The sequence below is a fragment of the Protopterus annectens genome, chromosome 8.part0, assembly GCF_019279795.1.
Source record: "Protopterus annectens isolate FY-2018-M chromosome 8.part0, PAN1.0, whole genome shotgun sequence".
In the NCBI taxonomy this organism is placed as follows: domain Eukaryota; kingdom Metazoa; phylum Chordata; order Ceratodontiformes; family Protopteridae; genus Protopterus; species Protopterus annectens.
The window spans coordinates 861,876,617-861,900,680 of NC_056741.1; the positions used below are offsets into that span (position 1 = coordinate 861,876,617).

General features: G+C 39.6%; 1 protein-coding gene across 1 annotated transcript in view; it reads right to left on the reverse strand.

Moving 5' to 3' along the window:
• Positions 1-24,064, reverse strand: part of LOC122808355 (SLIT-ROBO Rho GTPase-activating protein 3-like) — an 881,720-nt gene that overhangs the window by 857,633 nt on the left and 23 nt on the right. The window contains exon 2 of the mRNA XM_044079321.1: positions 23,730-23,925. Coding sequence (XP_043935256.1) covers positions 23,730-23,925 — 196 coding nt within the window. The remainder of the gene's footprint in view (positions 1-23,729; positions 23,926-24,064) is intronic.

Consider the following 24,064-nt stretch of genomic DNA (forward strand, 5'->3'; position numbering starts at 1 on the left):
ACACCTTTCCCTCCTGGCACTGGCAGAAATCACAGAGCCTTAGGCAACATCTAGTAATAAACATAGGGCTTCATGATCCAGTCTCTGATCATAACCATATTATTATGTGTTTGAGACAAGGATGCCAGGAAATTCACCTGCAAAGCAAAGTTTTATCTACTCGATGTATTACCAGTTACAAAGAAAAAAAAAAGCCAAAGAGTTTTACCAGCTTTGAAAGCCAATAAAGCACATGGTGGGTACTGTTGCATAGACATCAAGTAAATACAATAGGAGGGAAAGGTCAGGGAAAGGTTTTAAATATTACCCTAATTTAAATAAGTTACTTCCAGACTAATGGCTTTAAACTTCCTGTATGAGGAAAGATATTCAGGGACCAGCTGAAAGTTAAGTAACACCCCTAGCCTGATAATGCACCATAACAGTGTTAAGGGGTGTGTAACAAATGTTACACACCTCTGAAAGCACTGTTAAAATCGGGTGTCATGCTACAGAAGCACGTTACAGGTTTATCTTTTTTTCCGATTTTGGAGTGTAATCTCAGCACACCATGCACTGCAAACTGTTTACTTACAGGGTTGTGACAGTGAATCATTTCAGTGTTACACTTTTAAAATCTCTCTTGGTTTCCCATTTCTTTTTATTTATTTTTTTTTCTTTACTAGTCTAGGTAATATAAATATCATCAAACTTGAGCTGGTTAGCTTTAGGCATCTAACATTTAGTACATTTTTATGTTTTTCTAGCACTAGCCTGAGTCACAGTTCCACAGGCAGAACTTAGTAATGGATATACTTCTGCCACAGTGGGCCATGAGATGATGTTATAGTGTAATGTTATTGAAAGGTGATGTAACAACATTTTCCATCCTCAGAAAGTAGCTATTAGCCTAGGGATGAAAAAAAAAATGTTTACTGCTTTTTCTATATACTTGCTATATAAACACTATACAAAAACTGTACAAATCAACCTTTTTAGAACTCATTGCTTTCAGTGCATAAAATGGCTTGACAAATGAAAGTCCTTTTTATGAAGAAAGTATTCATAGTTTGTAATTTCCTGTTTAAATGATTAGAATAAATTTACTGAGTTACTAAACTTCAAGGCTGATCATGTGACCTTTTTCCCAAGTTGTATAGGGACAGATTTTACTTACTGCATCAGTTACTTATTTATTGTATTTATTAATGTTTTTTGTCAAGATAGTGAATCAATCCAAAATGGACCCATTTCAGACAATCTAGACATACAAGAATGTAAAACATAGAACTAACTGAGACAAAGTGAAAGTATAACAAAGTAAGAGATGGACAAAGAGAAAATATATATAGCACAGTGATACTGTGACTAGCATTGCTGCCTCACAGCAAGACGTTCTACAGTTCAGTTCTCAGCTGGGGTGCTTGCCTCATGTGCAGAGTCTGCATGTCCTCTGTGTTCATCTGGGTTTCCTCTGGCTGCTCTGGTTTCCTCTCATATCCCATAGATATGCAGTATATGGACTGGTGACTCTAAATTGTCTGTAAGTGTGCATGCAGTGTGTGTGTGTCTGTGTGTGTGTGTGTGCGTGCGTGCGTGCGTGCGTGTGTGTTGAGAGAGAGAGAGAGTGAGAGAAATACAGAAGAAAAGCTTGGCAAGCTATTTCCAGTCCCTGTTTTCTTAGTAAACTCTATGGGTGGTGATGGCTATTCAGGGGGTCACTAAAGGAGTCAGATGCAGCTTAACAGCAATGGGTAAGAATAACATAACATAGTTAATAAGTGAAACAATTTATTTACTTATTTTATTTTATTGATTTTACATTTGTTTACTGGCATAATCCAACTGGACCAGGTCCATTTACAGCGGAGGCCCTGGGAGAAAAGCTCCACAAACAGATTAGTAGAGAATCAAAAAAATACGAGACAGTCTTAGTCAAATACTACAATACAGACAAATACATAATAACAACAAGTGAATTTGCTGACAACTCAAGGTATACTTTCATAGTTCTAATACTGTAATATGATTACAGTAAGTGATTTAGGAAGGAAGGTGTCTGATAGAGAGAGATGTGAGATTTATGTAATGCATGGACATAACCATGTATTCATGAGATGGGCTTTGAGCGAGTTTTTGAACTGTGTGGTAGTAGAGGCAGAAGTCAGGGAAGGGGGGGAGGTTATTCCATTTTCAAGCTATGGTGTGGGAGAAAAGTGCTTTCCCTGCAGAGTTGTTAGCCCTAGAGATACAGAGGAGAAATCTATCAGTGGAGCGGAGAGGTCGATTAGCTATATAGTGAGTGAGCAGCTGATTTAGTGATGGGGTCCTATCAGGATGTTTCAGAATATTATAGGCAATGATTGGTTCATGGTAACTGAGTAGTTGGGGAAGTTCTAGCCATTGAAGGTCCCTTAGAGCTTGACAGTGATGGCTTCTGAAGGTGGAGTTGCTAGCACATTTGGCAATTTTATTATAACATGATTCAAGCTTACTAAGTTCAAGTTTTCTGATATGGGTAAAATTAGACCTGCATACATTAATGTGGGCAATAGGTGAGTTTGGGCTAGGGTGACCCAAGCCTGATCTGTAAGGAACTTTTTGTGTCTATATAGCATTCCCATTTTGTTATGTACCTTTTTGATGGTTTGAGAAATATGGACGTCAAAGAGGAGATTGTTGTCGATCTCTACACTAAGGAGTTTTGTATGGGCAGAAGGAGAAATGGTACCATTATTGGAAGAGATAGAAAAGGACAGAGGGGTAGGTTTTGATTTGTTGGGGATAAAAAGAAGCAGTTTAGTCTTGTTAGGGTTTAGGATGAGTTGGATATTAGTAATCCACCATTCCACAGAGCTAAAGGATTCCTGAGTGAGTTGTAGAGTAGTGAGATTTGGGGCTGAGCAGATTATAGTTGAATCATCTGCATACTGTATTAGTGTGGCATGTTGGGCAGAGGTATGTAGATTATTAGTGAAGATGGAAAAAGGAAGTGGGCCCAAAACTGAGCCTTGTGGTACACCTATGGTAGTTGGAAGTAATGGGGATAGTACACCTTGCCATTGGACAGATTGCTGCCTGTCAGACAGATAGTTCTTGAACCGGCAATAGTAGAAGGGGCAAAGGATAGGGAGGCTAGTGTATCTAGTAGTATGGGGTGTGAGACCATATCAAATGCTTTTGATAGATCTAAGAATATGGCAGATACAAAATTATTGTTATTTCTATGTTGGTTAACCAGATTAGTAAAACAGAGGAGAGCAGTTGTTGTGCTGTGGTGTAGCCGAAATCCATGCTGAGTGGTGGAGAGGAAATTGAGTTTGTTCAGGTATTGCATGACTTGAGAGTGTATACATTTCTCAAGTATCTTAGATAAGGGGGATAGAATGGTAATGGGACAATAATGTGAGACGTCATAAGAATTACCTCCTTTATGTACTGGAAATATCTATGAAATTTTCCATAGGTGGGGGATATAGGATTCCTACATGGAGTAGTTGATAAGGATAGAGATAGGGTAAAATAAGGATTCAGCTGCTATTTTTAGGAAGCTAGCAGGAAGACTATCAGCAGCAAGGGTGGTAGGTTTCAGTTTTTGGAGGAGTTTTTTGATTGTGGCAGTGGGAACTGGAGAGAGAGTAAAGAAGGGATGTAATCTGGACATTTGGTTGGGATATGTGCATGGATGTTTTTGGATAATTGATAATGTTAGAATGGATTCTGTAAAATGATGATTAAACTGAGAGGCCATGTTGTTGTTGTTATTGGTAGAGTTAGGAGCTGGTGTGGTAGTTTTTCCTTGTTTCAACAGGGAGTTGATAGCTTGCCAAAACTTTTGTGGAATTTTTGAGTGTTTACTTTGGACACTGAGGACGTAGTTCTGTTTATCAAGTTTGGTTAGCTTCTTGGCCTGGTTTCTAAGTTGTTGGTAGATTTGTTTGGTAATTTACACATAAATGAAGTAATTCAAATTTGTGGCTTGCAAATTCCAAAATGATAACATTGCAAAACAATATATATATATATATATATATATATATATATATATATATATATATATATAAAATTAGGTGTTGGAAGAAAAGGTTAGAGATATATAATATAGTAGAAGGTAACTATTTAAAATGAACCTGCTAGAGTGAGTCCAAAAACATGGAGAATGAATGGCCAAAAGAACAGACTTGTATATAAGTCTGTTCTTTCGGCCATTCATTCTCCATGTTTCTGGACTCACTCCAGAATATTCCCTTTTCTTTGAGATATGGTGATATCAGCATTGGTATATATAAGTTCACAGGGTGCAGGAAGAGTATAAGGGAAGAATGATTTCTGAAATTCTTTCTTCTCCAGGTTTTTAGTCTTTTTTTTGCTTTTCATTTCAGCACTCGGCATTTCAAGTACCAGCATTTTAGTAGGGACCATAGTGGACAGGAGGGGTAGTTATGGTATTGGAGAATGGCTAAAACAGAAGTTAGATGTTTGCTTAAAAAAAAAAAACTGAAGTGGCTTTTGTCCACGTGTTGTAGTTTTGTGTATTGCAGATTTTCTTGGGGAGTGAGTCTCAGATGGTAAGTGCTAGAATGAAGAGGGTCGTGAGGTGATGAAAATGTTTTGGTAGTCTGGTGAGAAGTCTGACTGACTGGAAACTATGTTGAGTTATTTTTTAAAGATACATAGTGCATTAGGCAGAGCAGACAGATCTACACACTTGAAAGTAGGTAGCCACTTTGTTATTTAGTAGTCTTTTCTTGGTGACAGAAGGATATATTCTATTTTTGTATAATGTTTTTCAAGATGTGGGAGTAATATATTTTTACCAAATGCAGGACACAGACAATGGTATATTTTACAGTACATATATACTGTAAGGTTAGTTTTAGCATTAAGATGATTTATATGGAGAGACATGTTTAAGGTTGGACATGCTCAGTGATTTATTTATTGTATAGAAGTGGGGATGAGGTGGTGGTAGCTTATTTAGTTTTACTACATACGCACACACCTTGTCATTTATATATATATATATATATATATATATATATATATATATATATATATATATATATACATGTACACACACACACACACACATGCATTCAGAGAGAAAAATAGCTACCTGATAATGACAGCTTGACATAAATTTGCACTGTTAAAGGATAAGAAACTTGCATGTAACTATGATGCAAAGACTTTAAGTTGATTGTATGTCAAACTTATCTCCTACTGTTGATGCTATACAGATTAGTTTTTCTGCTTGTACTTCTTTGTCTTTTGGTCACCACAGCGAATCATCTGTCCGCTCAGGATTGGCAGTGGAGTTTTTACTGTGTTGAGTTGCCAGCCTGGTGCCCAACCTTCCACAGAAGGCACATATATGCACGCACTCATGCCTTGGGCCAATTTAGTGTGTCCAATCCACCTACAGCATGTCTTTGGGATGTGGGAGGAAACCAGAGCACCCAGAGGAAACCTACGCGACCACAGGGAGGACATGCAGCTGAGGATCGAATCGGAGAACTTCTTGCTGTGAGGTGACAATGCTAACTGCTGCACCACTGCGGCCGCCCCCACAACCATGACCTCCCCAGTTTTTCTTCTTGTACTACTGTATGTAAATGAAAATGTTTTTGAGATGTACTCACCTGGGCTGTGCTTGAAATTAGCCCACCGCTGTGATCAGTGCATTACCACAGTGAAGTAAAATAAATAAATAAGTATGAGCTAGTCTATTCATATATGAGAAAAAGCCATCAACAGTAGAAATTAATAAGAAATTGGTCTGCTTTATGTAATAGCAGTGATTTAAGAAGAATGGAGCAACAGGTAACATTTCAGAATGATTTTGTTTTTTGGATAAGAGCTTTATAATTGTTGAATTATGAAAAGATTATTGTTTTAAATGTTGTATTTATTTTTTTGAAGATTAGAAATCTTACTATGTTTATTGTAATGTATCAAGGTCAGTAAAGAAGATTTAAAAAGTTAACTGTTAGCTGATTCTGAAATGCAGGGTACACTTTCCCAACTGGTGGAGTCAGGTGGAGGAGGGGAGTAAAAGGGTATGGACTACTTCATACTCAGAAGGGATTAATTGAGTCGCATGCACTCAGGCATGCTAAGCAGTGCTAACTTCCTGGTAAAGAACAGGTAGCTCACTGCTTTTGCTTTGGGGGGGGGGGGGCAGCGATGCCTGGAGGACCACCCTTGAAGAAGTTAAAGGGATGTTCACTGCTGCCATCCAGTTGTATGTCCTCCTCCTACACCTTGCCAGGTGCATGTTCAAGGGGACAAGGAGAACTAAAAGGAAGAAACCTTGAACGACTGATAATGGCTGTGTCAATGATGGTCCCTCCCAAATGACCCTCACAATGGGGAATGAATTGGCCAACTGGCCATGGAAGGAAATGATGACCAACAGAAGTGGGCAAAAAAAGATAACTGTTATACAATATACTTGTGAGCATTTCTTGGCTTAGTTCCATGCATTGTGCCCAGTTTTGTTTTGTAGATCACATTTATTATACAGAAATAAAATGGAGATTCGAAAAAGATGCATTTGTCAGCTCTGGGTACTGAAGCTTGGATTACATAACAAGGACATAGCTGTACTTGCAATGTTTGCTTTTTACACAATTAGCTGCATTTTGGTAGCATATATGACCAGATTGCAATATACATATATGCTCCGGGCAGGGTGTTATCCCATACTTTTGACAGCCAACAATATCTATGCAATGCCGAAAGAAGCCTGCAGTGCTCAGTATGATAATGGAGATTATTTGTGCCTGGCTAATATTTTACTGGATGACAAAAAATACCAGAGATACGGAAAAGCTGCTGTTCGTTTCTCATGCAGAAGTACAAACTAAACCTGCATCCCAAATAAATCCAGGCATATATTTGCCAACATTTTAGGTATAGTAGGATAAAAATATATGCAGGCAGAGTGTACAGCAAGGTCAGATATGTCTGCAGCTTTCCATGTCAGAGAATAACTTCCCATTTTCCCCAAACTAGTGTATGCAGAGTTGTTGTGGTGGCTGTACACACCTTCATGCACCATAGTAGGCATAATAGCACAAATCCGCAGTGGTCTGCATAGAGACATTGCAACTTCCATTTCCTGGCTCTGTGGAATAGAAGTATGGAGCACTGACCACTTCCCAGATAGCCAGAGTTCAAGTAATTGCTTAGGTATGAGAACAGATATAGAGTTTGTAAGGAGGTGGGAAATGAAAGGCCTCCACAAATAAATAAAATAACCAGCACCCAAATGAATTTACTGAGATCCAAAATACATACCCATCACAATGATGTCTTCACAAAATAAAGACAAGGTTAACCTACTATGACCAGGTTTCGATGTGACTCCCATCTTCATCAGCATAATCTCAATCAGCCATTACCAGGCTATTTATGCTAACATTCTGATGATCGTATTCCATCCACTTAGCTTATTAAAATGCACTAACCTCCCTCAAAATAGTGAATGACAACTATATCAACATATGAGTAATTCATTACTTATATAAATAAAATATATATATATATGTAACAATGTATGTGAATATGGCTGAAGTAGGCCAGTCTAATGGTGTTCATTTAACCGTGGATGAAATAATAAGCTTGAACTGATATTCTACATCCTTTCCTTATGATTTAACATTTAAGTGCAGACAGATTTACTAGCAGCAGACATTCTTAATTTATTGCTACCAATAAAGGTGTGAAAAGCACCTGGATATTCTAATTTATGTTTGAATAAAGCATTGAATTGTCTTTTGCAATTAATATCACTTAAATGCTCAGAAATTTGAGGTTTTACAAACCTACACTTGGGAAACATTTGGGTTGCATGGCTAGGCGTATAAAGGTTCCAGTGGCCTTTAGCCTAGTAGGCACCTATGAACCATTGAACTTATGAACCTATAAATGTTTTTGATATGCAATTAACCTTTGCTGTGTTTTTGCAATTACGGGCATGGTAGAGATTTGTTTATGATATTCACAGCGACTGTTGATATTATTTTGAGTATTAGGGTCACTAAGGCTTGTTTCCACTGTGCATAGAAGATGACAGTTAAGAGGAAAGGGCTGAAGAAGTGTGTAAGTAAAAGAGTAATAAGATCAGAGTTTTAGTTATTTTGGCTCTGCAATATCCTTTTGAGTTTTCCTCTTGAATGGCAGTTTAGTTATTAAGTCACATGTTCTTGTTAATCCTTTAAAATGGAAGGCAGTTTGGCTGCATTACTTTTGCACAGTTTGCTTACATTGAACTAATATATAATAAGGGCATTTTTGTGGTCTGAGATGTGCAGGAGTGTTTAATATACATATGAAGCTTATTTTTATTTATTTTACAGACTTGTTATGATTTTGTTGTTTTTTTATGAATAGAGCTAGTGGGCTTGTTTTTTTGGCCTTCCTACTAGCAAATTCACTTCTTTCTAGAATGATTTTGGGTTGCTAAGTATGAATTTTGCTGTTTTCTTATGTACCCTATTTAGTGATATTTACTAATCTTGCAAATATCTCTTAAAAGAATATATATATATATATATATATATATATATATATATATATATATATATATATATATATATATATATTTATACACATAAACACACAACTACAATGTCTCAGTTTTATGACCACAAATTTGCAGCCATGGTTGAAGAATGTGTGGGGTACCACAGCATCAACATCTGCATACCTCTCAACCTCTTAGAGCAAGACATCTGAACAAAGCCAGAAATAAAAGTGGGACAAATGCCCAAAAATAGGGACAGTTTTTAAATATTGCTCTTATAAACTTAGAAAGTTGATAGAGTAACAGGGTTTGCATTAACATGAACTTTATGAAGGATATGAAGTCTGAAACTCAAATATCTGTCATTATTTTCTAACTGCAGTCTGTAATGATTTTCCACTAATTTTCCAGAAAACCACAAGTATATGAAAAATGGTCCAAAAATATGTAGCCAAAATCTGGACATTCTGCCAAAATCTGTACAGTTGAGAGGTATGTATAGTGCCCCACTAACACCTTGTGTCTAAAGTAGCCACCGCCTTTGCCTCACCCTATCTATGCACCTGGTTCTAGACCTGCGCAACAATAAATTATTTTAATGGTTTGAGAGACAAAGGCAGAAATTCAGAAACAAATAGCTCATTGTGGTAGGAAAATTGTGCAATGCGTGTCAGGCCAGTTCAGAGACACATGCAATGCCACCATTCAGGCATGTGAAATTGCATGGACAGCATGATCATTTATCAATCATATAATGATATGGAAAAGATATACATTATGCCAATGAGACCCATGGGTACACAATATGGTGGAGCAATTCAGAAACATGCAGATATTGTGAGACTAGCTGCAACCACCTGTGAGTTTGTACAACAAGATTTCTTAGTGAAGAAGGAAAGAGACTATGCTACAATAATAGATCTGTAGCATATGTTAGAGGCTGTTCTCATGTCTGCATCAGAGCATGCTTTTGTCCAATGCATATCAGAAGGACAGGCTTCTAAAGACATGCTTCTGGAGCATTTCAACCCGGACCTCCACTGAAAACAGGATCTGTAGAACCTAGTCGGACTTTCCCGGTCAACAAATGTTAAATAAATAAAATAAATAAAGGACATGACTGTGCTTAACATATCATTACTCCATAAGAGCAACATCGTTGACCATGATCAGGTGAACAGAAACTCCATATGGCAGCTGGTACACATATACCATCCTCAAAGTCTTGTGGGATGTGTGGAATAGTGACCCCTTTAACTCTTCTTATTACAGGGACCTTCTTTCAACCATCAGAGCACACAGTGGGTTTATCCCAGGTTTTTGCCTCAAGAATACTACACCACTTCTTGCATGTGGTGCTACAGTATATGGAGCAGCATGTGTGCTTCCCAAGGATCTCAGAAGAGAAAAAACACTATGTAGACATTCTCTGATAAAGCCCATTTCCCGGAGGTGCTGTGAACTATTGACTGCACCCGCATCACTATCAAGACCCTGCCTGGTCCACGTGGACAACGGTATATCATTTGGAAGGGGGTCCACTCTATCAACTGCCACATGGTGTGCTGCACACAGGGTATCATATACAATGTATATGTGCACAGTTCCAAAGACTCCCAAATATGTCACATATCCAGCCTATATCAGTGATTTTGTGCAGGGTGGCTTCTCACAGGCATATCTTACTGATTATGCTAGATATGTTCTGAAGGCATGACTCACAACACCTATATGAAACTCACAGCAGATGGCCAAGATGACATATTACTCCACATTGTCACAGACCCAGGCTTCAATGAGCATGCATCTGAGATATTGCTATTTGTTATGGTGGCTGTCATAGGTCATGCTACATTACCATCACCAAGTACCTCTGGCCAATGTTTATGATATGTTTTTTGCCGTTGATGCCCTCAAGGTAAGGTCATCATAGTGCCATACAGGATTTTGTCTGGTAAGCCAAGTCTGCCACTTCATTGTAGATTCCTTTTGAACAACATATGGTATCAGGAGGTTCTTCAGCTAGCTTAAATGGTCCCTGTGGTCACTCTTTGCAACTCGTGCTATTTATGTGACATACACACAGGTGAACAGGTTATGCAGTTTGCAATCTTAGCCATTGTGGCACACTACCTGCTACATACTACGTACTACCCTGAAGTCTGACAGGTATTTTGTATAAGTAAAAGCATTTTACTCCTCCAAGAATTATGTCACACTTAGCGGCACAAATTAGTGATAACTATTTTTTTCTTTTGCACCTCCTTCTTTACTGCCATCCTTTTTAAACAAAATATAATATTTTCTCTGTTTTCTTTTTCCTCTCCATTTATGCTCATTTTTAATGTAGTGGCTATCATGGCTGAGGATATGAGGCAGCAGTGGCCATGTTGCTGAACACCTGGCTCACTATATCTCTAGCTGCCCCCAGGCCAGATTCTCTGCAAGATGACATAGATCTTCCAGCTGGAGGCAACCTGTAGGGTTCCTTGATGGCTTTCAGTGGTTTATCACTGGTAGAGGGTTGTAGGTTCCTCCTTAGGGGACATCATCAGTGGGTCACGATTTGTAACTTGGCTGTAGTTGGAAGGCATGCTGACAGTGTTGGTGGACAAATGGCTCGATGCCTACACTGGCTGCCTGCAGCATATCCTTGTGCAACCGGCAAAATGGTGCTACTGCCACACCCTGAATAGTGGGCCACCACTCGGTGGGCCTAGACTTAGGGCAGTCCCAGAAGTGTAGTCAGCTTTCACTCCACCCTGTCCCTCATCATGCTGTTCCCCTTCCTTGTGTTTCACTTCCCTACTCAGTCTGTTGTCTAATCTTCCCCAGCATCAATTGTCCCCATTCTGTTTGTCTGGGTCTCTCCTCTGTGTCCCTCCAAAAGTTGTGTCAGCATTTCCCATGTTGATCTTTGACTGTCTTTTGCATTTTTTTTGTTTGGGTACTTCTGCTACCATCCTTACACCATCTTTTCTGCTCACCTTCCCTTGCTAACTTCTCACTAAACCCTTATTGAAAAAAGGAAATGGACATCTGTTCCACAAAACAACATAACCTTTCTTCCCCACTGCCATCCCAGTCTTCCCTTCCTCTGGTCCTTTTGTCTGTTCCTCTGATTAAATTACACTTTATAATTGCCTATACACCCATGGCCTTCCTATTTATATCTATAAATTAGCACGGACCTTATTGCATAGCCCTTTTCTAAGCTCTCAGCTGTACTCATAGCAGTGCATCCAAACATTGGTGAATGTGCACTGAGGCATGCATGCATGCTGCATGCATTCGAGTGGGCTCATTAGGTCAACTTAGTGTCAATCGTTACATGACTCATGGAATTTTCATTAACAAAGTAACTCATTAGTGTAACTCTGGCATGCGACATTGCTCATAGCTGTGTTCCATATTGTACTACTTTGATGCATTATTTTGCCTTTAAGCAGCTGCATAAGCAACTTTCTGAATCCCAGCCAATATTATCTTTCTGAAATTTTGAGCTCAGCATAATGTTTTTTCCACAGTGCTTTAAAGGCGTAAAACCATAGAATGTATCCATCTAACAAATGTAGTTTGAACACAACATTGCTCTATAAAGATTGTGGTAAAATAAGATGACAGACCACAAGATGACAGGCTCATGGTCCTCTTAGATATCTTTGGAATAATGGGCTCCGGTACATCATGTAGTTAGTGTTGTAATAGCAAGTCTTAATTTTGTCATTGTTGAGTCAGAAACCGGTGCCTAACCTGTACCCCTTCTTCTAGCTATTACAACCAGCCTCTAACAGAAGCTTATGTAGGAGACCATAATGCAGTGCAACATATACTAACCACTTTTAAATAACTACACATCAGACCTTGATAGCATCAAAAGGGTCGTTTCAGGCATTCATCTGCCATGGTCTAGGGAAGGGTGCTTCATGAGAGGTTTCTGTGCGACCACGATGAAAGTGTACTGGAGAATGAAAACAGTGGGTCAGAGACTCAACACGAATGTTTAAGCACTTTGTCCCATGTGCAGGATAATAAGATTGGGGGGCTATAGTGCTGCGCAGGAGCTGGCTGACTTTTATTCATGTATGTAAAAATAGCTGTTCTGAAACTGGATTTTATGCATTGCACACTTCACATAGGGGACCCAGAGACGAACCAAACCATACGGTTCCGAGTAATAATTTCAAAAATCTGCCCAGTAAATTTAGTAGGAAGAGATTTAGTGCAAGTGTTCGGCATAGCAGCCGTCCCAACCTCCACTGGGATGGTGGCAGGAGAATTGACCCAAATAGTGCTTTGAAGCTGGAGTATTAATTCCGTGCACAGACTCACCGTGTAATACGCCTTATTTCCAGTAAAAACGGATGGGACATGGAGGATGGTACAAGACTTACAGGCAATAAATGCGGTGGTACCTCGGGCCCCCATAGTCCCGGATCCGTCTATTCTGCTGAACGATATCCTTCCTACGGATAACTACTTTTCTGTAATTGATATCAGTAATGCCTTTTTCTCTATTCCCTTGCAGGAAGATAGTAGATTTTGATTTGTATTTACATTTATGGGCAAGCGTTATACCTATACCAGGTTACCGCGGGAATGCGAAAAGTCCGACCATCTTCTCACAAGAAATGTCTACCAATTTGGCTCAGTTCCAACCCGCCCAAGGGTGCCACTTACTGCTGTACGTGGATGATATCCTCCTGGCCGCGACTAAGGAAGAACTCTGTAAGTCCGAGACTATTCGACTACTACACTTTCTGGCACACAAAGGACATAAGGTAAATAAGTCTAAGTTACAATTTTGTAAATTAAAAGTACGTTACCTGGGTTATACTATCTCTGGGAAGGGCAGGCGATTAGATGACAGTAGAAAGAATGCTATTTTACAAGCCCCATGCCAACTACAAAAAAGAAATGATGTCCTTTTTAGGCATTATTTAACTTCTGTCGTAGTTGGATTCCCAACTATGCCGAAGAAGTGCAATTACTTATCAGACTTAATTTTGCAAATACCGATGATGCAAAAAGATTTGCTGCACTGGACAGATAAGGCAGTACAGGCATTCACTAGAATCAAGCAACTGATAGCTGGGTCAGCGACATTGGGGTTTCAGATTACAGTAAGACCTTTATACAGACTGTAGATTGCAAGCAGGGATTTATGACATCTGTTTTAATGCAAATGTATGGAGATAAGTTAAGACCTTTTGGCATTTTACTCTAGCAAATTAGACTCAGTAGCACGAGCATTACCACACTGTGTGCAAGCAGTAATTGCAGCCGCTTTGGCGGTACAAGCGTCTGCCACGCTGGTATTGTTCCATGATCTTACGTTAAAAGTCCCACCTCCGTAGCAGTCATCCTTCTGCAGGACAAGTTAACATTTTTGTCACCTAGCAGACATTTATCTTGTATGACTACGCTGTTATCACAGCCACACATGACAATTGAGAGATGCACTACCTTAAATCCAGTGACATTGCTACCCGTTGCTGAAGACGGTATCCCGCATGTATGCTTAGATCTCATACATTCTAAAGTTCTACCAAGACCGGATCTTAAAGATCAACCCTTACTACATGCGGACTGGACACTGTTTGTAGATGGGTCAGCATGCAAAACAGAAACAGGCACCACACAGGTAGGGTATGCAGTTACTACTGCAACTCAGATAATAGAGGCAAGACCACTCCCCGGGAACTTATCCGCTCAAGCAGCGGAACTGATTGCTGTGACAAAGGCATGTCTCCTTTCGGAGGACAGGAATGTCACTATCTATACAGATAGTCAATATGCCTTCTCTACGGTATATGTGTTTGCTCAGCAATGGAAAAATAGGGGGATGGTTACAACCTCGGGAAAAGACATCATGCACAAAGAACTAATCCTTGAATTACTACAAGTCGTCCAACGCCACGGGTTTGGCCATCTGTAAATGCGCTTGCTCATACCCGTGCTAAGGACCCGCATCACTTGGTAATGCCCTAGCAGACAAAGCAGCCAAAGAGGCAGCTATGTCCAGTACCTTTTCACTTGAAACCACACCTACAGAATTACAACCAACAGATAAGTTTGATTTACAAACCTTACAAGTCATGCAGGAACTTAGCACAGTACAGGAAAAACAACGCTGGACTAGGTATGGTGTTAGACAGAACAAAGGAATCTATGTGGGACCAGATAATAAATATGTTTTGCCTACTAATCTTTTTAGGTATGCAGCACTAGTCGCATGGCTCCTTCCATCTGGGCCCTGCAGCTATGGTTAGAATTATCCACCTTACCTTTTGGACCAAGGGTTTCATTGCATATGCAAAATGTTTTTGTCTATCCTGCATAGTATGTGCTAAATACCACGGGGGAGGGGTCAGAGTTGCCCCGGCATCATTTCCAACACCCTCCTATCCATTTCATACAGTATGTATGGACTTCATCGAATTGACCCCGGCACAACTAAAGAAGTTTGTGTTAGTGATAGTAGATGCATTTACTAAGTGGGTTGAGGCCTTTCCGGTAACACATCCGGATGCTCAAACAGTGGCTAAAATTTTGGTCAATCACATCGTCACGCACTTTGGACTTCCTACACGCATCTACTCTGACAACGGCACGCATTTTGTCAATCAGATCATTCAGAAACTGTCTACAGTTTTCCAAATTGAACTGAAACACCATTGTGCCTACCACCCACAGTCAGCAGGGTTGGTGGAACGCCACAACGGCATTCTAAAAGGCAAGTTAAGAAAACTCATGGCCGAGACACATCAGTCTTGGATTACCTGTCTACCTCTAGCCCTCCTTTCCATGCGGATAACTCCCACCTCAAAAGGAGTCACTCCATTTGAGTTATTGTACGGAGATTTATTACGTCCCGCAGTGGCAAAACTTGTTGCCTGCGGAACGTGAGGGGGGTGAGGAGATAGCAGATTACATGAGGAAAATGCTGACCAATACTAACAGCTGTTTAACGAATGATTATTTTTCAGGTTCAAGAGACGACAAAATCACGGAAATTAGACCTGGCAACTGGATCTGGGTCAAGATCGTTAAGAAAAAGACTTGGGCATCCCCCAAATGGGAGGGCCCCTACCAGGTGTTGATCGCAACTCCAACGGCAGTTCGGATTAAAGAAAGGTCCTCATGGATCCACCTAACACATTGTAAAATTGTAAAACATTTTAAGTTAGATAAAATCTTGAATCCCCCTGGGGAACAAACAGACAGCAGTAACCATGAAGGACAATAATGAGAATAAGAGAAAATGGTTCTATTGCAATATTTTATTGTTTATAACTATTGTGATTGTAATATTTCTGTGTTTTAATGAAGCTAGCCATTCAAAAAGAGACAAACACACCAGCTGGCATCCAAACTTTAATACATATCAAACGATTAAATATGCATATGCATCCTCAATGAATGTCTCAAATTGTTGGGTATGTACTGCAATACCTACTGTACATAGTGGCTTAATGTTAGGGACAGCCCCTCTGGGAACAAATGATACTTGGAATAATTTGCTGTTTGAAACCACAGAAGTACCACTGAGAGACAAGGTGGCGCTGCCTCTTCTGGGGTGCCAAAACGGAACAGTGTGTTTTCAAAAGATTGGAAAAGTTAAGGTGGGGCTGAGCCAATGTAATTTGACAATAGTTCATAATTGTACCCTAGAAGGGCAGTGTGAGACCAAGTTTGGAGCTATAAAAAAAAACATCAATGTAAATGATACTAGTTTTGTTGAAAAAATTCTGTATGTATATGGCCTGTTATTTAAGGGGCTAAAGCCAAATGGGAGCTATGAATTTGCAAGCAATATCACCATCAAAACGAATGATTGTTATTTTATTTGTGGTAGGAAAGCATATAAATGGTTACCATATGGCTGGTCAGGAAGTTGTTTCTTGGGATATCTGATACCAGCTATCAGACACGTAAATACATTACCTCAAGGTAAAATACGAAATGCACGTTCTCTTAATAAACCTATTAATCCCGTAGGTAACATTGATGCATCATGGATTTATCACCATGACTTGGCACACGTCAGCAGCAAAGGACTCTCACATATGGACCTAGGCGATGATGTAATTGCTTGGGCTGGTATTTTGCCAGCGTATGGGACAGTAAAATCCATCTGGGAACTGAGAAAACTGTCAAAACTGTTAGAGACTCTGAGTAATGCGACATTTTCAGCGCTAGAATTGGTGACGGACGAATTAACATGATGAGAACAGTAGTGTTGCAGAACCGTATATGCTCGATTTCACCCTAGCGGCGAAAAGGAGGTACTTGCGCTCATACACATGAGTGCTGCTCGTTCATTCCTGATAACGAGCATGCGATCCAGAGCCATCTTGAAATAATTCAACAAGTTTCTGAACTGACTAAACCTGGTCTAAACCCCTTGACTGACTTTTTCCAAAACCTGTTTGGAAACTGGGGTTCTGTGTTGATGAACATTTTAATTGCTGTATGTGTTGGTGCAGTCATATTTTTGCTGCTTGGCTGCTGTTGCATACCATGTATCAAAATGTTAATATCGAAGGTTATCTCTGCCAATGCTACAAAAGCATATTTTTCTGATTATGAGAATGTATAAAACATATCTGGGATTGTGTAAAATAAACAGTATACAAAATGTTGTAAGGGGGGAAATGTGGAAAAATACTGAAGTTCAACATATTTTGTATTCTGTATATAAAGGGTTAAGCAGAAAATTGTTCACTGCGTGCAAACTGAAATGTTCTGGAAAATGTTGATCACTCAGGAATGCAGAAGTTAATCTTAAACTGCTGATAAGAAAGTTAATGGTGCAAGAATAACTGTGGTACTGGCTGGTAAAAACAAGTAATCAAACTATCACTTCTAATGAATGTTCTGTGTGCTACGTGTATATACGTGCAGGAGGGTCTATATAAGCAGAACTCAAAGTACAAGTAGCCAGACTGCTGGCATACTACTATCATGTAGCAGGTCTCCATGCATGTAAAATAAAGCTGTTTTACTTGCTTACAAAAACTTGGTGTGATTCTTCCAGAATATGTTAGAAGAGTAAAATCTTTCGACAGAGACTATGCTACAATAATAGATCTGTAGCATATGTTAGAGGCTGTTATTGTGTCTGCATCAGAGCATGCTTTTGTCCAATGCATATCAGAAGGACATGACTGTGCTTAACATATCATTACTCCATAAGAGCAACATCGTTGACCATGATCAGGTGAACAGAAACTCCATATGGCAGCTGGTACACATATACCATCCTCAAAGTCTTGTGGGATGTGTGGAATAGTGACCCCTTTAACTCTTCTTATTACAGGGACCTTCTTTCAACCATCAGAGCACACAGTGGGTTTATCCCAGGTTTTTGCCTCAAGAATACTACACCACTTCTTGCATGTGGTGCTACAGTATATGGAGCAGCATGTGTGCTTCCCAAGGATCTCAGAAGAGAAAAAACACTATGTAGACATTCTCTGATAAAGCCCATTTCCCGGAGGTGCTGTGAACTATTGACTGCACCCGCATCACTATCAAGACCCTGCCTGGTCCACGTGGACAACGGTATATCATTTGGAAGGGGGTCCACTCTATCAACTGCCACATGGTGTGCTGCACACAGGGTATCATATACAATGTATATGTGCACAGTTCCAAAGACTCCCAAATATGTCACATATCCAGCCTATATCAGTGATTTTGTGCAGGGTGGCTTCTCACAGGCATATCTTACTGATTATGCTAGATATGTTCTGAAGGCATGACTCACAACACCTATATGAAACTCACAGCAGATGGCCAAGATGACATATTACTCCACATTGTCACAGACCCAGGCTTCAATGAGCATGCATCTGAGATATTGCTATTTGTTATGGTGGCTGTCATAGTCATGCTACATTACCATCACCAAGTACCTCTGGCCAATGTTTATGATATGTTTTGCCTTTGATGCCCTCAAGGTAAGGTCATCATAGTGCCATACAGGATTTTGTCTGGTAAGCCAAGTCTGCCACTTCATTGTAGATTCCTTTTGAACAACATATGGTATCAGGAGGTTCTTCAGCTAGCTTAAATGGTCCCTGTGGTCACTCTTTGCAACTCGTGCTATTTATGTGACATACACACAGGTGAACAGGTTATGCAGTTTGCAATCTTAGCCATTGTGGCACACTACCTGCTACATACTACGTACTACCCTGAAGTCTGACAGGTATTTTGTATAAGTAAAAGCATTTTACTCCTCCAAGAATTATGTCACACTTAGCGGCACAAATTAGTGATAACTATTTTTTTCTTTTGCACCTCCTTCTTTACTGCCATCCTTTTTAAACAAAATATAATATTTTCTCTGTTTTCTTTTTCCTCTCCATTTATGCTCATTTTTAATGTAGTGGCTATCATGGCTGAGGATATGAGGCAGCAGTGGCCATGTTGCTGAACACCTGGCTCACTATATCTCTAGCTGCCTCCAGGCCAGATTCTCTGCAAGATGACATAGATCTTCCAGCTGGAGGCAACCTGTAGGGTTCCTTGATGGCTTTCAGTGGTTTATCACTGGTAGAGGGTTGTAGGTTCCTCCTTAGGGGACATCATCAGTGGGTCACGATTTGTAACTTGGCTGTAGTTGGAAGGCATGCTGACAGTGTTGGTGGACAAATGGCTCGATGCCTACACTGGCTGCCTGCAGCATATCCTTGTGCAACTGGCAAAATGGTGTTACTGCCACACCCTGAATAGTGGGCCACCACTCGGTGGGCCTAGACTTAGGGCAGTCCCAGAAGTGTAGTCAGCTTTCACTCCACCCTGTCCCTCATCATGCTGTTCCCCTTCCTTGTGTTTCACTTCCTACTCAGTCTGTTGTCTAATCTTCCCCAGCATCAATTGTCCCCATTCTGTTTGTCTGGGTCTCTCCTCTGTGTCCCTCCAAAAGTTGTGTCAGCATTTCCCATGTTGATCTTTGACTGTCTTTTGCATTTTTTTTGTTTGGGTACTTCTGCTACCATCCTTACACCATCTTTTCTGCTCACTCCTTCCCCTTGCTAACTTCTCACTAAACCCTTATTGAAAATAGGAAATGGACATCTGTTCCACAAAACAACATAACCTTTCTTCCCCACTGCCATCCCAGTCTTCCCTTCCTCTGGTCCTTTTGTCTGTTCCTCTGATTAAATTACACTTTATAATTGCCTATACACCCATGGCCTTCCTATTTATATCTATAAATTAGCACGGACCTTATTGCATAGCCCTTTTCTAAGCTCTCAGCTGTACTCATAGCAGTGCATCCAAACATTGGTGAATGTGCACTGAGGCATGCATGCATGCTGCATGCATTCGAGTGGGCTCATTAGGTCAACTTAGTGTCAATCGTTACATGACCTGCGGAATTTTCATTAACAAAGTAACTCATTAGTGTAACTCTGGCATGCGACATTGCTCATAGCTGTGTTCCATATTGTACTACTTTGATGCATTATTTTGCCTTTAAGCAGCTGCATAAGCAACTTTCTGAATCCCAGCCAATATTATCTTTCTGAAATTTTGAGCTCAGCATAATGTTTTTTCCACAGTGCTTTAAAGGCGTAAAACCATAGAATGTATCCATCTAACAAATGTAGTTTGAACACAACATTGCTCTATAAAGATTGTGGTAAAATAAGATGACAGACCACAAGATGACAGGCTCATGGTCCTCTTAGATATCTTTGGAATAATGGGCTCCGGTACATCATGTAGTTAGTGTTGTAATAGCAAGTCTTAATTTTGTCATTGTTGAGTCAGAAACCGGTGCCTAACCTGTACCCCTTCTTCTAGCTATTACAACCAGCCTCTAACAGAAGCTTATGTAGGAGACCATAATGCAGTGCAACATATACTAACCACTTTTAAATAACTACACATCAGACCTTGATAGCATCAAAAGGGTCGTTTCAGGCATTCATCTGCCATGGTCTAGGGAAGGGTGCTTCATGAGAGGTTTCTGTGCGACCACGATGAAAGTGTACTGGAGAATGAAAACAGTGGGTCAGAGACTCAACACGAATGTTTAAGCACTTTGTCCCATGTGCAGGATAATAAGATTGGGGGGCTATAGTGCTGCGCAGGGGAGCTGGCTGACTTTTTTATTCATGTATGTAAAAATAGCTGTTCTGAAACTGGATTTTATGCATTGCACACTTCACATAAGGCCAATTAATTTGATAAAAAAAGTCTAAAATTGAGTTTTAATTTAAAGTGTCTTCTCAGTCATAACTGAAGATGCTGTTTTAAAAGTTCAGTGTTTCTTTCTCATTTTCTCTAATAGTGCCAACATCACTTATATGAAGAGATGACATTTTATCTGTAGGTTTGTATCATCTTCCATTAATTTAGGTTATTATCTCTACTCCCTCATCTTCGAACACAATATTACTATGACAGTCACATTTCCAGGAAAGAGAGAAAATATATGGATTGCAACCATTTATGCCCAAATAAGAAACATTGATTTTTCAGCTGCAAAATGTCTGTACCATTAGCAAATTCCTGTAAAGAAACTGACACATTTTTTTTTCAGTCATTAGAATTTTTTACTAAAGGGACCCTTACAGCCACTTGAGCACCAGCTGCCGAAACCCAGGAACTCGAAGCCATGGGCTAGTGTGGCAGATTCCTCATCTTTGTACCTGGCCAAGCAGCAGCTCAACCTGCGAGTTTAGGGCCACAACTGCTGCAGTGGTCAGATGCCATCAATGCCTCTTCGCAGAACTAGTATGTAGTGAAAGGAAACAGACAGGGGCATTTAGGTTTATAGAAGGGAAGGGGACTTCAGGCTTATGGATCAATTGGGAGTTGGCTCAGAGTTAGGGTTAAGGAGTGCTTTGGCATTTGCGCAGAGTTAGGATTAGGGAGCGATCAAGAGTTGGCTCAGAGTTAGGATTAGGGAGTGATCCAGAGTTGGCTCATAGAATTATGGAGTGACCGAGAGCTGGTTTACAGTTAGGATAAAGTGGATCAGTAGTTAGTGCAGAGTTAGTGAGCAATCAAGGGTTAGGGCAGAGTTAGGGTTAGGGAGTGATCACAAGATTTCTCAGAGTTGGAATTAGGGAACAATAGGAGATGTCGCAGAGTTAGGGTGGAGAAGCGATCAGAAGTTGGCACAGAGTTAGAATCAGGTGATCAGAGGCACAGACAGAACTGTGTGAGATCAGGAGTTGGCACAGAGCTAGGAATCAGGTGAGATCAGAAGTTGGCACAGAGTTAGAATCAGGGTGAGATCAGGAGTTGGCACAGAGTTAAAAATAGGGTAAGATCAGGAGTTGGCACAAAGTTAGGGTTAGGGAACAAAGTTAGTTAGCTCAGAGATAGGGTTAGGGAACAAACAGGTATTAATTTTACAGAAAGGTTCATGGTTCTGGGACAGATAATTAGCTTAGTGGTAGTGCATGAGAACTGGGATAGTGGGAATAAGAACACTTGCCAATATGAGTAAGTGACAGCAGGGAAGTTTATCATGAGCTAATGGTGCCTGGGCACTTGCAGTAGACCTGTTACTAAAATGTGATATATTACATAATCTAGTTTGTTCATCAGTTGTCTCTCTTATGTGTATTATTATACCAAAAAATCAAAAGAATGCTACATGGAAAACAAGATTCAAGTTTTAACTCACAATAGCTGCAAGGTAAGTAGCACATGGTATTGCCATTACATCACAGCAACTGACTGAAAACTGTTAAAACTTTAATTAAATAGCTACTGTTTTACATTCAGCTAGGAACAAAGGGAAAAATGTTGCTAATACAGTAAACTCATGGTTAACTGGCACCTATGGGGATTGGTAGATGCCGTATAACTGTAGTCTCTGGTTGCTTGACAGTTGCTATTAAAAATAGGGCTAATATTGAACCCTATACTATTTGTTTGGTTTGACTTGTTCTTAGGTTGGGGAGAGAGACTAAAACAAAGAGTAAAAAGGTCACACAGATAACCAACTGGTTAAAAAACACAAAAAGAAAAATCTAGCAAAGGTTGGGGAGAGAGGGATTTTTTTCCTGTCTTCCTTTTTAAAACTCTAAAACTCTAAAAATGTAAGGGATGTTTCTTCAGGTGTGGGAACAGAAAGTGCAACACATGAAAATTGTACTGTATTTCTTAAATTTTTTTTTCTGGTTGCTTGAGAGTTCTGGTTACTTGAGTTCTGGTTTACTGAGAGTTTACTGTAGTTATTTTCCTGTTTATTGTTATTAAAACTAATATATGAAGATAACAATTGACAGAGCAGAGCAACAGAAAAGTACTGTTTGCCTTAAATTAAATAAACTGAGAACAGTTGTACGTGTTGTTTTGAGAAGATCTAGTCAACAATCAAAGTATTTAATATGAAACATAAATATGACTTTTAAAAGGTTGGTCTGATGTCTGGTCAGCAGTCAAAATGTTTGATACAAGTATGATTTCCAAAAATTTAATTTGCATAACGAATTTGACATAGCACACAACATGATGACTGCAAATGTTGTTTTAAATGTGTTGGGACCTTTACAGGCCCGTGATTCCATACCTCTCAACTGTACAGATTTTTACAGACTGTCCAGATTTTTGCCTCATATTTTGGCCTGTTCCACAGAAAATTTGTGTTTTTCTGGCAAATCATTAAAGGTTGAGGTCACTAAATAATACTAAGCAATGACAGACATTTTAGTTTCAGACTTTATATCCTTCAGAAAATACATAATAATCCAACACCTGTTATTCTAGCAACTTTCTAAGTTTACAGGAGCAATAATTAAATTATGCCCCCCCCCCCACCATTCTTTCTGGCTTTGTCCAGATTTCTTGCACTGAGAGGTTGAGAGGTATGGGCCCATTCATGCTTGCTTTTATTAAATTCATCTTTGAATGTCAGGTAGACATATTAGATGCATAAAGCACCTATTTTCTGATGTACTCTAGAAAGTTACAGTATAAAATACAGCAAGGACTTGCAATGGTAAAGCAGAAAATGGGACAGATGATTCCCAGGGCTATGTAAAATAACTATTCTGTCAGTAACAGAAATATTAATTGCAGACCCTGAGAAAGAATCACATATTACAAGCTTCAGGTAAATTATAAGTCATGCTGAGATGGCAGTTCTGAATGTTTCTAAAGTACATTAATCATGCTTTTTGTTTGCAAAAATTAATATATCCCCATACCCACCTGCAAAAAAGACAAATTTTAATCAACATACCTGAAGTTTTGATGTTCCTTCGAGTTTCGGATCTTGGATGAAAACCTCTCTGTAAGCTTTTCTAGCCCACGAGAATAATCTAGTTCAAGCTCTGCCTTCCTTCGCAGATAATCTGAAAGATCTGCAAGAAGTTGTAATCGGATCTCCACTTGGATATCGAGACATTTGAGCTGTTCTGCTAGCTGGGTTCGAAGTTCTGGAAATGAATGCAGAAATAGTCAAACTGCTGCATCTTTCTCAGATTTATTTTTATTTACTTCTCATGAATTGTTTAATTTTAGATTTCATGCATTAGGAAAAATGAATACAACTGAATTGTCATTTTGTACCACAAA